Raw genomic sequence first — 18832 nt, forward strand, 5'->3', positions numbered from 1 at the left:
AACATGGCATGGTAATTAAAATCATGGGAATTACTGTTGATTAACCCTAACCTACAAAATGAATATCTACATGAGGTTTCTGTGACCTATTGTAATAATTTTTAAAAGAATGGGTAGAGGAGCATTGCATTTGTTCTGGTAGATAATCTAATTAATTTTTTTGTGCTTCATTAATTAGGTTTTGTGCTTCTGCAAACATTTAAAAACAATGTAACATTGGGTGCAAAAACACCAAAGCAAATATTGCTTATAACCAGTGGTGTCACCACAAACATCAAACAATCTTGTGCTTTTAAATCACAGAAAGGCCTTATGAGTTATTTTACTGTACTGTATATGTGTGTATGGTTGTGTGTGTAGGTGGGGAGGTGACCAAGCCGCGGTTCACCCAGTACTTCCGGGGAAGCCTTTCTGGATTGACCATCCGACCAGGGAAGATCGAAAGTCAGAAAGTCATTTCCTGTCTTCAGGCCTGCAAAGAAGGACTGGACATCAACTCCCTTGAGAGTCTGGATAAGAGCATAAAGGTGTTCATTCATAACTGGCTGCTGACCATAGCTTCAAATTTACCATCCAGGCATGAGAGTGTTATCAAACTTCTCATCTTCTGTAACTCAGCAAGAAAGCAAATTAGCTAATTTCCCAAAAATGTTAAACTATTTCTTAAAATGGAGTCCAAGTCCAGTACAAGTACAGTCCTGACTCTACTGACACACAAAAACACTACTTCTTTAAATCAGTTGGCTTCCAAGAAACCCCTCAGATGCCCCCACACCCCCACCCCACTTTCACCAGCTCAGCTAATCTATCACCCTGCACTGTGGAAGATAGAGGGCAGTCAAGATGGATAGGGTTTTTTTGTAGACTCAAAGCCTGCCCCCTACCCAACCATTCTCAGCTCCTTTAACTCCTTTTCCACCTATCTCTCTTCACTCTTCTCTCCCTCCTGCTGCTCTTTCCATAGAGCTCATTGGGCTATGGTGCAGCAAAGAGATCCTTGCCAGCCTTTTGAGAAGACAAGGTGGGATGAGGAGAGGACAACCTCTCTAGGGCCAGTGTAGTTTATCTTTTAAAAGCTATTTCATTTTCTTCAGCTCCCATAAGTCTATGGGAGGCTTAAGGAGAGCATTTGGCAGGTGTAGGGCTGGCACAGCAAAATCAGAAGAGAATAACAGGGAAGGAAGGAAAGATGGAGGGAGTTTGTGGCAGATAGACAGTAAGGGGACAGAGAAGATGAGTGGAGACAGCAAGAGAAGGGAAGGTGGTAAGGGAAAAATGACAGAAAATGGGAGCATGGAGAGCCCCATGGAGTGCTGAAGTACTGTCACCTTGCTGCTGAGAGACAGTTTTAGGAAATGGGAGGCACTCAGTGTAGTTCTAGCAGGAGACCACTAAACCCTATTTTAAGAAAGAAGGACCTCAAATCCCTACCATCAATCCCTGCAGGAGAACACACACATCTGTCATGCTTGTGAGGAGAGTCCACTGACAATTTTCTAGCCTCTTGACTTAAAGGGCCATACCAGTGTTTTTTTTAAGACCCTTTACAACAAAGTACACACATATTCCTTTCACTATTATACTACTATTTTCCTGCCTGTTGTCTATGCAGCCACTGCTTTCCATTAATTCTAGTACAGAAAATATATTTACAAATGCCTGAATGCCTTGAAACTGATGGAACTGATTGACTCCAGCTATAAATGTCTCTGTTCACGTTTCAACGTTTTATCATGAACTGCTTCAGGTCTCTAGCCATCTAACATCTCAGTTTTCTCTTTCCATAGTTTCACTTTAACCCAGCACAGTCTATGTTGGTAATGGAGGGAGAGGACTTGGAAAACATGAATGCTGCTGTGAGGAAAGTTTCCTACATAAACTCTCGTCAGTTTCCCACACCAGGCATCCGACGTCTGCACATCTCCACTGCCGTCCAGTACGTACAGCACTTTTATTCTTCCTTCTTCTTAAAGTTGTTTTTTTTCTCTATTTTTTACTTTCTAGCTACATTCCTAGGATTGTTTCCTTAAGTCCTCTCCTATTGTCCCGGTTTCTCTGTATTTTCTCTTTCAGATATCAGAAGTGTTAAACCACTTTGGCACTTCTGTTAAGTGTTAAGACAACACAGTAGATATCACAGCCTGACTGATAGATAAATCTCTTCTTATGCATTGATCCCAACCCACCCCCCCTCTCTCTCTTTCTCTCTCTCTCACTGTTTCTCATTTCTTCTGCTGTCACTTTCCTGTTCCTTTAATACACCGTTTTCTGTTAGCTGTCGCCACCGGGGGCCAGTTTTTACATTTTCATGTCATGTATTAATATTTCTGCCTGGACTCTGCTTGAGGAATGAAAAAAAGAGAGATACAAAGCAAGAGAGAGAGAGAGAGAGAGAGAGAGAGAGAGAGAGAGGCAAAGAGAGAGAGAGAGAGAGGGAGAGAGAGAGAGAGAGAGAGAGGCTGTCTGGTAAAACAGCCTCCCTTAGCGGGTTACCATTAAAATTCATGATTGTTTTAAATATATGTAGACCCCTACAGTGCAGCCTTGGGAGTTCACTCCCCACCCTACTGTTGGGTTCGATGCACGGCCATGGACCAGAAACTGCTGCCGATGAAGCAGAGTCATCGTAGCTAGAGGCAAACCGATTATCAAGGAATACATTATGCTAATGACTGCTAAACTTGTGTCATCGCTAAATGTTGTTCAAATGAAGTTTTTCTTGCAGACCGCTGACTGGTCTGTAGTTGCCATAGCTGTGTGCATGCCTGAGTGTGTGTGCATGTGTGTACTGAGGGATGGAAACAGCGTGAAACACTACTTGCGGATATGTGTGGCAAATGTGCGAGAGGGCGTCCATTCAAAAACATATGTAGAGACTCACTGATGAGGTGTATTTTAGCTTCCAGTTTATTTTTATACTCACATCCAGAAGAGACACCAGTGGAATAAAATCTCCTCAAATAAGTTAGTCATACGCTGAGAGTCTGAAACATGGCATCCTGCCAAAACTGCATAAACTCCCCTCGCTGCTACAGACAGTATCGCTCCTCACAAATGCGATTGAGATTTTAGATATTTCCTGCTGAGCAATGAAACTTGTTTCGTGCTGATGCCTATTTAGTTACTGCAATTACTGCAGGTACCAAGAAAATAATTAAGCAAACAGCGCTAAACTTAAAAACAACCTCTGTGGAGTCCCCTGTCATTTTTTTTCATTAGGACAAACTTATTCGACCACTTATTCTCCGCATGCCTTTATTTTAGTAATCTAGCATTTTAGTTCTTTCTTACTATTTATGAACTTCTCCATTAAAATACGTACAATATATACAAGGCCTATTTGGCAAATACCTGTGAAGGAATGTGGCTCAATAGAAATGTCAGATATTTGGATGTATGTGTTGCAGCACAGTTTACATCAGAATGTAGGTGAGAAAATAGAGGATGCATAACAGCTGAAATCTATTGCCCACGTTTTTAACGCAGGAAATCAGCTTGTAATGACTTCTTGCTATAGCTGGTTACAGAGCTACAGAAGGGAGAGAAATCATTGATGTCCTTCCCACTGACAGACGTTTGTGTGCTTGAAAGGCTTTTGGTGAAATGTAAAAACAAAAATTAGGTTGTTTGTTCAGCTTTCACGGCTTACACCTCCCCCTTCTCTCTCCCCTCTGTCCTCTCATTTTAATGTCTCTTATTTCTCATTTGATTGATGTGCAATATGCAGTCTTCACACTGTGTGTACTGTATGTTTGTATCATGCATCACAATGGTGGTGAGTCAGATATCTGCACTCATTTGTGTGAATATGGGCATCTGTGTGTGTCTGGCTGTGATGTGAGCTCACAGCTTGCTAGCTCAAGTCCTAGAGAGCCAATACGTGTCCGTCAATAAAGGTTGCCAGTGGATGCTGTGCATTAAAACACATGCTAGCCCATGCTGACAGGCAGGCAGGGAGGCAGGCATGCATGTGTGAAAACCCAGCAAGGACAAGGTTGCAGGTCTGTGTCTCTGCTTCATGACCACTGACAGTGTTTTAACCCTGTGGTCTGGATTTATCAGCTTTTAGTACAGCTAAGAGTTCCTGTTGGTATTGATAAACTTTATTAGCTGCTATAATATTTCATAGTTTTACATTCTGATGCTGAACACTATACTTGTGTTAGGGACCAAGCTATTTTGTAAAATGTCTTTTGTCTCTGTCATCTTTTGGTGCTGTGTATTCATTTGATGGTCCTTATATAAGACCTTCTCTTTACTGAATAGGGCTCAGCTGTGTTGAGTGAAAGCAGGATGAAAATACAGAAATGCACTTAGAGACACTGTCACACACTCACAAAGGGCGACTTCTATTTGCTGGACATTGAGATTTGGAGATTGCGGTCAATGCCATGGTATCGTATAAGGTTTCAGTAATATTAGTCACCAATGAAAATTAGTTTTTTCATTTCAATGTTATTACTGACTACACACTACTACACACATCCACAGGAGAAAGAAACTTTATCTGGGTTCTTAAAATGAGGCCACAGCTGCTAATTAGACTGGGACTCGGACAAAGGGCTGAGTCTACAGTGCTACATGCTGGTCAACTGTCGGTGCAGTGTTAACCCCAGAGCCACTGTGCAACCAAATATGTTTGTTGAAAACAGTAATAGCATAGTATGTTGAAAAAAGCCATTACAAAGTGATAATATACTATGTCAAAAAAAGTCATGGTATAGTATGTCGGAAATAAAACGGTCACGAAAAAGGCCCACCCAGACTGGGAATTGAACATGGGAATCAAACCTGGGTCAGATTCTGTAGTGACTATGTGCTGGTTAACTGTTGGTGCAGTGTTAACCCCTAAGCCACTGTGGAACCAAAGAGAGTTTGTTGAAAACAGTAATAGCATAGTATGTCAAAGAAAGCCTTTACAAAATTAGAGTATAGTATGTCGAAAAAAATGATGAAAAAGTCATAGTATGTTGAAAAACGCCATTAAAAAGGCATAATATAGTATGTCGAAAAAAGTGATTTCAAAAATCTTAGTATGGAATTTCGAAAAAAGGCAAAATACCGTACGTCGGAGAAAGTGATAAAACAAAGTCATAGCATCCATCCATCCATCCATCTTCGTCCGCTTATCCGGTGTCGGGTCGCGGGGGGAGCAGCTCCAGCAGGGGACCCCAAACTTCCCTTTCCCGAGCAACATTAACCAGCTCCGACTGGGGATCCTGAGATGCTCCCAGGCCAGGTTGGAGATATAATCCCTCCACCTAGTCCTGGGTCTTCCCCGAGGCCTCCTCCCAGCTGGACGTGCCTGGAACACCTCCCTAGGGAGGCGCCCAGGGGGCATCCTTACCAGATGCCCGAACCACCTCAACTGGCTCCTTTCGACGCAAAGGAGCAGCGGCTCTCTCCGAGCTCCTCACGGATGACTGAGCTTCTCACCCTATCTCTAAGGGAGACGCCAGCCACCCTCCTGAGGAAACCCATTTCGCCGCTTGTACCCTGGATCTCGCTCTTTCGGTCATGACCCAGCCTTCATGACCATAGGTGAGGGTAGGAACGAAAACTGACCGGTAGATCGAGAGCTTTGCCTTCTGGCTCAGCTCTCTTTTTCGTCTGGCGGTGCGATAGATTGAATGCAATACCGCACCCGCTGCGCCCGATTCTCCGACCAATCTCCCGCCCATTGTCCCCTCACTCGCGAACAAAACCCCAAGGTACTTGAACTCCTTCACTTGGGGTAAGGACTCATTCCCTACCTGGAGAAGGCATTCCATCGGTTTCCTGCTGAGAACCATGGCCTCCGATTTAGAGGTGCTGATCCTCATCCCAACCGCTTGACACTCGGTTGCGAACCGATCCAGTGAGTGCTGAAGGTCGCAGGCCGATGATGCCATCAGGACCACATCATCTGCAAAGAGCAGCGATGAGATCCCCAGCCCACCAAACTGCAACCCCTCCCCACCCCGACTACGCCTCGATATCCTGTCCATAAATATTACAAACAGGATTGGTGACAAAGCGCAGCCCTGGCGGAGGCCAACCCTCACCTGAAACGAGTCCGACTTACTACCGAGAACCCGGACACAGCTCTCACTTTGGTCATACAGAGATTGGATGGCCCTGAGTAGAGACCCCTCACCCCATACTCCCGCAGCACCTCCCACAGTATCTCCCGGGGACCCGGTCATACGCCTTCTCCAAATCCACAAAACACATGTAGACCGGTTGGGCATACTCCCAGGCTCCCTCCAGGATCCTTGCGAGTGAAGAGCTGGTCCGTTGTTCCACGACCAGGACGGAATCCGCATTGTTCCTCCTCAACCCGAGGTTCGACTATCGGCCGAACCCTCCTTTCCAGCACCTTGGAGTAGACTTTACCAGGGAGGCTGAGAAGTGTGATACCCCTATAATTGGCACACACCCTCTGGTCCCCCTTTTTAAAAGAGGAACCACCACCCCAGTCTGCCACTCCTTTGGCACCGTCCCAGACTTCCACGCAATGTTGAAGAGGCGTGTCAACCAGGACAACCCCTCCACACCCAGAGCCTTGAGCATTTCTGGACGGATCTCATCAATCCCGGGGCTTTGCCACTGTGTAGTTGTTTGACTACATCAGTGACTTCCGCCTGGGAAATCGACGACAATCCCCGTTATCCTCCAGCTCTGCCTCTAACATAGAGGGTATTAGTCGGATTCAGGAGTTCCTCAAAGTGCTCCCTCCACCGCCCTATTACCTCCTCAGTGGAGGTCAACAGTGTCCCATCCTTACTGTACACAGCTTGGATGGTTCCCCTTCCCCCTCCTGAGGTGGCGAACAGTTTTCCAGAAACACTTTGGTGCCGACCGAAAGTCCTTCTCCATGTCTTCTCCAAACTTCTCCCACACCCGCTGCTTTGCCTCTTTCACGGCAGAGGCTGCAGCCCTTCGGCCCCTTCGGTACCCTGCAACTGCCTCCGGAGTCCTCCGAGATAACATATCCCGGAAGGACTCCTTCTTCAGTCGGACGGCTTCCCTGACCACTGGTGTCCACCACGGTGTTCGTGGGTTACCGCCCCTTGAGGCACCTAAGATCCTAAGACCACAGCTCCTCGCCGCAGCTTCAGCAATGGAAACTTTGAACATTGTCCACTCGGGTTCAATGCCCCCAGCCTCCACAGGGATGCACGAAAAGCTCCGCCCGGAGGTGTGAGTTGAAAGTCTGTCGGACAGGGGCCTCCTCCAGACGTTCCCAATTTACCCGCACTACACGTTTGGGCTTACCAGGTCTGTCCAGAGTCTTCCCCACCCCTGACCCAACTCACCACCAGATGGTGATCGGTTGACAGCTCTGCCCCTCTCTTCACCCGAGTGTCCAAAACATACGGCCTCAGATCAGATGAAACAATTATGAAATCGATCATTGACCTTGGCCCTAGGGTGCTCTGGTACCAGGTACACTTATGAGCATCCCTATGTTCCGAACATGGTGTTCGTTATAGACAATCCATGACTAGCACAGAAGTCCAACAACAAACAACCACTCTGGTTTAGATCAGGGAGGCCGTTCCTCCCAATCACGCCTCTCAGGTGTCTCCATCATTGCCCACGTGTGCGTTGAAGTCCCCCAGCATAACAATGGAGTCCCCCACTGGAGCCCCATGCAGGACTCCAGTCAAGGTCTCCAAGAAGGCCGAATACTCCGAACTCCTGTTTGGTGCATATGCACAAACAACAGTCAGAGTTTTCCCCACAACCCGCAGGCGTGGGGAGGCGACCCTCTCGTCCACCGGGGTAAACTCCAACACAGCGGGCGCTCAGCCGGGGCTTGTGAGTATCCCCACACCCGCCCGGCGCCTCACACCCTGGGCAACTCCGGAGAAGAAAAGAGTCCAACCCCTATCCAGGAGTATGGTTCCAGAACCGAGACTGTGCGTAGAGGTAAGCCCCACCAGATCTAACCGGTAGCGCTCCACCTCCCGCACCAGTTCCGGCTCCTTCCCCCACAGAGGGTGACGTTCCACGTCCCCAGAGCCAGCGTCTGCCGCCCGGGTCTGGTCCGTCGAGGCCCCTGACCTTCACTGCCACCCATGTGGCATCGCACCCGACCCCAACGGTTCCTCCCACAGGTGGTGGGCCCATGGGCTGGAGAGATGGGAGCCACGTAGCTTGTTCGGGCTGTGCCCGGCCGGGCTCCGTGGCAAACCCGCCACCAGGCGCTCGCCCGGCGAGCCCGCCGTCTGGGCCTGGCTCCAGACGGGGGCCCCGGGCTTCCTCCGGGCAGGGTCACTCCATCTCTACCTTGCTTCTTCTTCATAGCATAATATATCAAAATAAGTGTTAAAAAGGTAATAGTATAGCATGTCAAATAAAGTGATAAAAAAGTCAAATTATAGTATGTCGGGAAAAAGTGCTAAAAAAAGTCATGTTATATGTCGGAAATAAAAACGTCATGACCAGATTGGGAGTCAAACCTAGATCAGAGTCTGCAGTGACTATATGGTGGTAGATTGCTGGTGCAGATAAAAAAGTCATAGTATAGCATGTCAATTATTATTACTATTGCAAAGCACACAACCTTCTGTCTTCTAATAATTGGCTTATCACCCTAAGCTATCTGACCTGACACAAGGTATTGTTTTTGGCATATCTGTCTCTTTCACCTAGAATTTTGGACCTCAAAACTTTCCAAAATAATGAATATTTGGACACTCAACCTTCAGTATTCTAGTCATTGTCTTGTCACCCTAAGCTATCTAAGCTGTCAGATAACCTTGTTTTTGGCATTTTTGTCTCTTTCACTTAGTATATTGGACCTCAAAACTCACCAAAATATGAAAGATTTGAGCACTCAACCTTGTGTCTTGCAAGGCTACTCTTATCACCCTAAGCTATCTATCTTGACACATAGTAATGTTTTTGTAAAAAATCATACTATAGTCGTTATATGTTTCTGGAAATGTTATCACTTTTTTGATAAAAATGTCATAGTATTGCATGTCGAAAAAAGTGATAAAAAAAATCATAGTATAGTATGTCGAAAAAAAGTGATAAAAAATGAATGTCGAAAAAAGTGTTAAAAAGGTCCTAGCAAAAATAACATGTTGAATAAACTGATGAAAAGTCAAAAATGAAACATATAAGGTTTGAACACAAAACCTTGCATCTTCCAATCATTGTCTTATCACCCTAAAGTATATAACCTAAGAGAAAGCTTTGTGTTTGGCATATTTGTCTCTTTCACTTAGTATATTGGACCTCAAAACTCAAACACTCAACCTTCTGTCTTCCAATCATACCCTTATCAGCCTAAGCTATCTGTCCTGACACATAATTTTATTAATATTTTTGTGAAAAAGTGATAGTATAGTATGTAAAAATAGTCATAGTATAGCATGTCAAAAAAAGTCATAGTATTGCATGTCGAAAAAGTGATACAAAAGTCATAGTATAGCATGTCGAAAAAAGCCATTAAAATGTCAAAGTGTAGTATGTTGAAAAAAAAAATCACCACCCTGCATCGAGAATGGAACCTGTGTGAGAGTCTGCACTGATTATCTGTGGCAGCTGTGATAACCTCTAAGCCAGTGTGCAATCGAAGCATTTACACTGAAAACAGTAATAGCATAGTATGTCTCAAAAAGTCATAAAACACCAGCCGATTGCCAGCAGTGCCAGCTTGTTTATTCACGTCAGCTCTCACTCCCCTTCTTCACCTTTCCAGGTGTTTTGGTGAAGACACTTGTATCACCATCCCAGACATCGATGCAGTGGTGATGGTGTTACAGCCCAGTGAGCCCAGGATAACCATCACCGGCGTGGAGAGACTGAATCAGCCGGCCTCCGATCTCAAAGCGCCAGGCGGCACAGCTCTGTTCCAGGACCTCCACATCATCAGCACAGTCACCAGGGCAGACGCCACCGCACATCGCACAGGTATGGACTATCACACGGTGCTTACAGGGTACTTTCCCAGTGCCAATTCTCCAATTCATTCTCCAAAAGGTGCAAGTCTGAGTGTACCTCACAAAGTGGTAGACACATACCCCACTGCATGTGGAATGCTGTCTTGACTAAATATTTCAGCTGTTTTTCATATTGATAATGTGTTCACTTATTCATGATGTCACATAGCCGATGCAGTGCCACCTGTTTCACTATTGAAAGCTTCAGAGAAAGCTGAACATTGCGTAACGTCTTATGAGACTGCGAATTAGCAGCTGAGAGCATTTCTTTCATCTGGTACGTCTGCATGCAACGTGAACTCAAAAAAACAAAGGTTGTGCTTTTGCTCTCACACTGCCAGCTTCTCTAGCTTGGTGTAAATAAAGGTTATCAATATTCCAAGAAAGTAGTTACCAGTGAATCTGTGTGATAAAAAAAGCATGGAATTGTTCAGATCTTTACTTGAGTAAAGGTATCAATACACACTATAAAATAAGCTCTTTATCTTCTGGAATGGGATGTATTTCCGAATATATCCAGTAGAATATGGGATGGTACAAGATACAAGAGGTGTTTAACTCAAGGCCACCAGATGGATCTCTCAAAACTTGGCGTTACTTAGCAAAAATACAGCGGCACAATATGAAGTTGTTACTAACTAATCCCCCGCGGCCCACTATTAATAAAAGAGACTTCTGTAAAACATGTTGGCACGACACCTCCGAGTGTAACGATAATATCTTTGTTTGTCATTTTCATTCAAGTGAATGGACGCCATCTTGGACTCCAGTATCCAGTTCTTATATTACATCCATGAAGAATACATTTTAATTTTATAACATATTTTGCATATAACAAGAGACAACTGAACAACTAACACAGGGTACTGGATTCAAACTTAGAAAATGTGTTTTTATTTAAAAAGAACTAAGTTTTGCAAAAATGCACTTAAAGTATTACAAGTAAAAATATTTCCTCTAAAATGTAGTGGAGACGAAGTAAACAGTAGCATCAAACGGGAGAACCCAAGTACCTAAAAATGGACCATGAGTACAATACTTGAGTAAATGTGCCACTGGTTTGCTCATCCATGTAACACCCCTTCAGATACAGTTGAGTGCTTCCGTTTACCAGAAGTAATCTACAGTGTAAGCTGTAGACTTTTGTTCCATGCATGCCTCGCCAATGTTGAGTGAATTTCCTGCTCCCTCCACTCTCCTAGTCCCTCCACTCTCCTATCTGTTCCTATGTGACCCCCCCCCCTCCTGCTGAGTAAGACCTGCACCTTCTACAAGACTGATTCTCGGGACAGGGTCGAACCGCCTTTACCGGCGCCAAATGAGTATGACATTTAAATCCAGACGACTCTAGTCTCGTCCAATGATCTGACCACCGAGGCTGGAAACAGCCTGGCTCGGCCCTGGACCCCCACCGATCGTAGCCAATTAGGAGCAGATAAGCAGAGCGAGAGGGAGGTTTTATCCCTCCATTGTGTGTAATGCGGCGAAGGAAGAAGAGCAGAAAGTGGCATTGCTTTCAGGAGTCGGTGGAGCTCTTTCTGCTGGTGAAATAGAGACTGCAGCTGGGGGGAAGAGATTAGCTGGGAGCCAGAGAAAGACATAGAAATGGAAGAAAGAGAGAAGAGAGATGAGGAGAGAGAGTTTGTGTGGGTGCGGGAGGCAAGATGAAGTTCCATAATGAGCAGATTTTGTGTTCTCTCTGGGCTTAAAGGATTCCAGATAAATCACATATTTCTTTTGCAGGGCATGCAGTAAGTTTCATTTGGACCGTGTTAATCACCCCCTCACCGCCTTCTATGCTTTGTCTCTCCCTGTCATTCATGTGTCTTTCTATTGAGCGTGCTCAGCACACTGCCTCTCATGCTACAGTATCTTTTCAAGGCTCATTCTGATGTCTTTTGTCAAAGTCAAGGTCATCAATTCCCTCTTAAACTCATTTTTAATGCTCAACATTTTGTACCAGTTGCTTTAATTGCCATTTTCTGTTCTCTCTCTCCTCTCCTGCTTTGCTTTCAGGTTTTTTCTTCCGCTTTCATTTCAGTTGCTCTCCCAGTCTCTCTCCATCTCTTTTCTTTCCTTAGTAATTCTTTCTAAGGAGCCCAGCTCTATTTATTTCTATTCATCTCCCTCTAAGATCAGGCTGCACACAAACTGTTCCTGGGACAGTCCTGCACTCAGGCTGTACTATAAGAGTGGTGTCAGCTACCATACTTTTTTCAGTTCTCCATTCATGTCAAAGCAGAATCTAATACCAAGCAGGATACAGTTGCTTATTAATTATCATTATTATTATTGATATTGTTGACCACCTGGGGGCAGACGAACTCCACAACGAGCTGAAACACACACCTCTGCCCTATCTTTGCCTTGCGAGGTGTTTTTGGCGTTAGCAAAACATTTCTCACTTATAGCCTACATCCAGCAGACACAGAGCAATGTTAGCATTCATTTAAAGTTGCCACCAGACAAAAGTCCAACATTTACTACTTTTGTTTTCCAACTACTCCTGAGGGAAATAACTCCTTTAGCAACTAAATGCTCCACTGTGTCCAATAGCTAGTCGCTAATTTTTCCTACTTGATTTGCTCAGTTTCCTCCTTTTCTCCACATAATCTCTGCCTCCCCCCTAAGACCCTCGTCCACACACACACACACACACACACACACACACACACACACACACACACACACACACACACACACACCACATGTCTGTCTTTCTCCATTGGGAAGCTGTTAAATGGGCATAGCTGGTTCCCTCCCCAGGGAGTGTACAGTGAGGGAGAAGGATGGGTAGCAGTGAGAGGTGGAGGCTAGTACTAAGCAGCCTGTCGAAGAGGCCCAGCAGCCACCCAGTACTGCTGTGGGCTGTCTGAGGGGACTTGTTACCACAGCAGCTCACAGCGATGTCTGTGTTCCCAGAGTTGACGAATAATTGGAGTCTGGGCGTAGGAGCAGGTGTGTTGTGTCCTGTACTGTTTGAATTATGGTTCACGCTATATTTGTATTAGTTTGGTTCATTTAGTGAGATAAGAACTTAAGTAACCACAATTACGTGCATAAAAATGGGCTTCCAAGAAAACTGCAGCACAGTTCATTAGGAGTGAGAACATAATTAAAATCCAAGTTTTATTGCCAGCAGTTTCTCATGATTGAGGTGAGGCTAAACTGACGCTGATATTGTTTGGTAGTTCTCTGGTAAGAGCACAAAGTGTATGTGTGTGTGTGTTTATTTGTTTATTTAAAAGGATCCCCATTAGCCGCCGCCGAGACGACAGCTAGTCTTCCTGGGGTCTAAACAATACATACAAAACGTATATGTGAGTAATTACAATCACAATTACTCACAAAAATATCATATATTAATACACATAAAAAATAACAATACAAAAAGTACTGATTAGAATAATAGTAAAATAATACAAAACAACATAGCACGTTATACAACAACTCTCAGCCAATCCAGACAATATTATGATGTTGAAAACAAATATAGTCTTAGTCTTTTTTTAAAACCAGTTTTTCCCTTGATATCCCGAACCCCAACTGGAAGATTGTTCCAAAACACAATTGACCTATAAAACACGGTCCTCTTCATAGAGTCAGATTTAGGTAGGGGTAAAGAAATCTGTCGACTATTCGCCCCTCTTGGTAATGTGAGTGCATATCTGAATAGTAAATTATATTGTCATAAAGAAATTTTGGAATCCGAGTGTTAATAATTCTATGAAAATATCCTAACATATTAGCAGATAGTCTGTGCTTGACCACCAGCCAAGCAAGACGTTCATGCATTTCTGCAACACTAGTTCTCAAAGAACAACCAAAGACCAGTCTAGCAGCCTTATTTTGAGCCACTTGTAATTTTTTTAAATGACTGCATGATGCAGCAGACCATACAACAGAACAATAATCCAAATGACACATGTGTGTGTGTGTGTGTGTGTGTGTGTGCGTGCGTGCGTGCGTGCGTGCGTGCGTGCGTGTGTGTGTGTGTGTGTGTGTGTGTGTGTGTGTGTGTGTGCGTGCATGCGTGTGTGTGTGTGTGCGTGTGTGTGCATGTGTGTGTGTGTGTAGCACATCGACCCGGGGTGCTGGAGGAGATTATTCATAACTTGGACTATTGTGATGTCCTGGTGTTGGGGGAGGAGCTAGTGCCAGAGCAGGAGTCTCTCCAACTGCAGCGCCGCGCTCTGCTCGGAAAACACCTCGACGCCACTAACTCCACTTCTGGCATGTCCATATATGGTAGGTTACTATGGTAACCACACCAAAGCTACTGTTGATGCGGTGTGTTCGTAGCCAGTTGGTTAATGATAATAACAACAAACAACTCTCCCTTTGACACATCCATAGATTCACCTTAACCTTGTTTAAAGTGATTTCTACCTTCCAACTTGCCCCTTGTCTTTCTCTACAAGCAATAACTGTAACAACCCCTGCTGCCTCTTTCCATAGGTGTGGACTCCATGTCCAACTATGAACAGGTGATCCGACAGGTGCGTTACTATAACTGGCGGCCTGGACAACTAACAGAGAGAAAGTTTCGCCTCACCTGCTCGGAGCTCAATGGACGCTACACCAGCAATGAGTTCAACCTCGAGGTCAGTGTGAACTGCTGCTTAATTTATGTGGATTATGATGTAGATCAATTATTTCCCTCTTTATTCAAGCCAAAACACCAAACGTTCTTTGGTTGCAGCTGCCCAAATTTGAGGATTTGTGGCTGTTCTTTGTCATATATGACAGTTATCTGAATATCTTAAGTCAAAGTGTTGAAGAAAAGCAACAAGCAATTTGAAGACGTCACCTCAAAAATTCTACAGTTGTTACCATCTTCCGACATTATATAAAAAACCAAAAACAACTACTGATTAATAAAGACACAAATAAGGTAAGTAATCAAATCTGGACCAACATCATTTAGGTTAATCCAAGTGTCCTGAGTGCTTTCAGTTTAGTCATCTTATGTAACATATGGGTGGAAATAAAGATGAAAGATCCAACCCACCAACTCACACAGTAAGATACATGTTTCAAGCACTCACAATGAGTGACAATCGAAGAAATATGCCCCTAGAGCTGAAAAGCAGCTCTAAAATAACAGATGACATTGCAAATATTTGCAAAAAAAAAAAATCATTGATATTGCTTATGATAGTCAGAAATAGTAATAGCAACTCATGACCAAAGACAAAATTGCTACTTACAACCAACTGGACCAGAAGTGCTTGAACTGGAAAAAAGCTGACTCAGATCAGGTGTCTGGCAACACTTTCACTTTGAGAGCAAATTTAAAAATGAACCACAGTAGCCATTCCAGTAGCATCACTTACAGTCTTAGTGGCAGAACATATTTGAACAAATAGCAACTGAAAATTGAAAGATTCTATGTATACCAAAAAAAAACTGCAGAAAAACATCACATTTAACTCAAATGCAATTCCACACTTATGTGATGAACATTTTAGGAACAATCTGATTATATCCAATCATGTTAATGTGGACCTTTCAGTTAGAAGTGCTCTTTCAACAGCAACACCAACACAGCCTGGTTCAACATATCAGAAGAAGGCACACTGCAACACTGAACACTACCTTCACCTAAGGAGACCTTGAACTGCTCTACAGTGAGGCTGGCTTCTCTGGCAGCATGCAGAAACATTCACACACACTCCAGCTCAATGTGTCAGCTAACCACTGTTTGTTTCTGTCCCTGGACCAAACACAGTTTGACTTATTCATACATTCTCTGCTGTTTACTTGGAGGGAACAAAATATATCACTAGACATACAGTAGTCTGAGCCTTGGAGGATGTCAATGAATCTAGTTTACATTTCATTTCCTGTAGGGAGCTGACCCTGTCCCCCAAAAGGCATATACATACATTACATTTGTCCTGGCCTCTCTCTAAAATCTTTACTTTATTCTTATCTAGAATAAATTATTAGGAGTTTAGGCGTAAAGGTGGGAGACACAGGGAATACTTGGATAAGAATGTAAAATGTCAACTGTGATAACTTTCCCTTTCAAAAATCCTCACTTCGGCTTCATCTGTTCCCAACCAGGTGAGCATACTGCACAGTTCAGAAGCAGGGGAGCATGTCAATCACATGGTAGCCCCGCCTCAATACATGCAGGTGGTCCACCATCCATCCATGATTCATGACCTGTACCCCAGCCACAGCTCAGGTAAGTAGATTCTCTAAGTCTTTTGTAAACAGATGTATTAGATGTATTAGCACTACCATGAAATGTTATGCTTATTTACTGTGTATTTTAATGATGGCACTTGAAAATCTGGTTTAGTCAATGTGAATTAATTGCGACCAGATAGTGCAGCCTATTTTTAATAAAGTCATGTTGTCTCACCCCACTATTAAACCTTACAATTTATAAACAAACAGTCGAAGGCCACAAGTCACTAAAACAGTCATGACGGTTGCATGATCAGCATCATGGACAGCACTACACATCAAACAAGCAACACTATAGCAGCATGCAGCTCAGGGGACATCTTATTCTACTCTCTCACATATCTATTATTCGGAATGGCAAACATACGCTGAAAACCCCCCAATATTTTAACCACTTAAAAGCTGGAAGACAATTTAGGAAAATGACTTTCAAAAAAATCATATAAATTTGCTTGTGATGTTGGTGATGATCTTCATGTGTTGCCACTGTGCATACAGGCCTACTTCGATAGCTTTGTCTTCACTTATTGTTTATGTATTTTCTTATATTGATAAGTTTCATTTTCTGTTTACTGATTAAATGCCCCATTTACTATTGTTGATGAAGGGGGAGAGAGGGGGTCTGAATTAATGTTGACGTGGCATTTTGTGAGGAGAGAGAAGAGCATCCAAAACATATGTAGCCCCATGGCCTAAAGTAATATTAAGGCACCTCACCAGCAGAGCTACATGGCAGAGCCATTTTCATCAATCTATAGCAGAGGTACTCAAATGCCATTTGTTTGGTGGATATAGTGAGCGATATTTAAATAAAAAAAACTCCAGAACTATGGTCACAAAAAGCATTGTGTATTAATGGGAGAAGTCATCATTGTTAAACTTTGACACTGTTAAGATAAGTTAAACTTAAGAACATAATGTATAACAAGACAACAATGTGCTCTAGGACGAGCAAAGAATAAATAAGGTCATATTGCACAGGCCCTGATACAGTAAAGTATTGCACTGCCCCATAATAAAGTTAGTTACGTGTAATACGGGATATTCCCAAGCAAAGGATGCAAAGTGTGGATATAGGAATTGCACATAGTGAGAAAACATACACGGGTTACATTGGTTGAGGCCAACAAATTATTATAGTGTTGAGAACAGGACTGGTCGTTTGTTTAGTAGTGATATCGATGTAGGGACAAATGGAAGCTTGAGGCTTTTGCTTTTGCACCTACTGGCTCTATAGCGTCTGCCAGATGGAAGGAGTTTGTATTCTTTAAAGAGAATGTGTGAAGGAGCTTTCAGGATCCTGTGTGCATGTGTGATTACGGTTGACTCAAAGAGTATTTGAGGGGGTGAGTGTGATTTTTTTCCCTATTACTCATTTCTGTTTTGATCATGTTTGCCATTTTAGCTTTTGACTGGACTGAGAGGGTTCCATACCATGCGGCCATGCCATATCTGATGATGCTACCTAGCACAGCATTATAGAACATTAGCATGCACTCTGTCCCGACTCCAATCAGTCTTATTAGTCTGCGAAGAAGTGAGTTCTTTGGGCCAGCTTTGCATACAGGAAGTCCACAACACGTTAGTGATGTATCAAGATGTTATCTGAAGGTGGAGTTTGCTTTAAAAGATCACATATGACACCTGTGTTAACACACATTTGGGGAATATAAATGTGACAAAATGTAGAAGATGACTTGACAAAACACTGAGAATTAGACCCATGAACTTCTTGCCACTGAACCACAGCTGTAAAATAAAAAAATAAATAAAAATAAAGCAAGGGTTTTTATGTTAGCTATCCATCCCGGGGTAAACATAGCTAGAGCCGAGGGAACATTCGGTTTCGCTTTCTAGTTTGTTTATCGTTCTGTTCATCTGACTGCTACTCTCACACAGTGGTCCTTAGTGATAGAGAGCAGTGTGAAGGGCCCCTCTCAAATGATACAGCAGGCTTATTCCCCTCCCTCGGTGTATATGAGCGATCTGAAGTAAAGAGAACATGGTGAGGAGGAGAGACATTGGTCTAAATCTACCACACCAGAATTAATTATTCATTAGACTCTAATGGATTCTGCTTAGAGTCCTGGAGAGTTCAGTGGCCAATGCTGTTAACAGCCGAGAGAGAGTGTGTTTGTGTGTGTGTGTGTGTGTGTGTGTGTGTGTGTGTGTGGCACAGCGACCCGGGGTGCTGGAGGAGATCAGAGGAGAGGGTGGTGGGTGGTGGTGGCTGGAAATAAATATACGGCAAGAAACTAATTTTAATTTGTAGTTGTAGTTTCAGCCAGGGCATGTTTGTAGCACGTGTGAATGTTTTAGATGATGTCATGCGTGTAAGAGTGAGTGTGTGTGTGTGTGTGTGTGTGTGTGTGTGTGTGTGTGTGTGTGTGTGTGTGTGTGTGTGTGTGTGTGTGTGTGTGTGCGCACACACGCATGCAAACACTCATCTAAGTTACTCTTGTGGCTGCACGAAGCTTCACTGCGAGAGAGATCAAAGGCCATGGATTTAATGTGAAATCTAGGGAACTAGAGTGAACCAAATGATCATCTAAAGAGTCCTCTGTGAGTCTCACTCTTGTTAAACACACACACACACACACACACACACACACACACACACACACACACACACACACACAGCAGCAGGGACTAGTGGAAAGAGGGCAGGCACAGAGAAGTTGTTTTATTTCAGTAGG

General features: G+C 43.7%; 1 protein-coding gene across 1 annotated transcript in view; it reads left to right on the forward strand.

Moving 5' to 3' along the window:
• LOC114552916 (calsyntenin-2) overlaps positions 1-18832 on the forward strand; it is a 179412-nt gene that overhangs the window by 143000 nt on the left and 17580 nt on the right. The window contains exons 12-17 of the mRNA XM_028574010.1: positions 361-527; positions 1788-1936; positions 9698-9909; positions 14016-14186; positions 14397-14542; positions 16008-16131. Coding sequence (XP_028429811.1) covers positions 361-527; positions 1788-1936; positions 9698-9909; positions 14016-14186; positions 14397-14542; positions 16008-16131 — 969 coding nt within the window. The remainder of the gene's footprint in view (positions 1-360; positions 528-1787; positions 1937-9697; positions 9910-14015; positions 14187-14396; positions 14543-16007; positions 16132-18832) is intronic.

This window comes from Perca flavescens, chromosome 3, assembly GCF_004354835.1.
Source record: "Perca flavescens isolate YP-PL-M2 chromosome 3, PFLA_1.0, whole genome shotgun sequence".
NCBI classification, from domain to species: domain Eukaryota; kingdom Metazoa; phylum Chordata; class Actinopteri; order Perciformes; family Percidae; genus Perca; species Perca flavescens.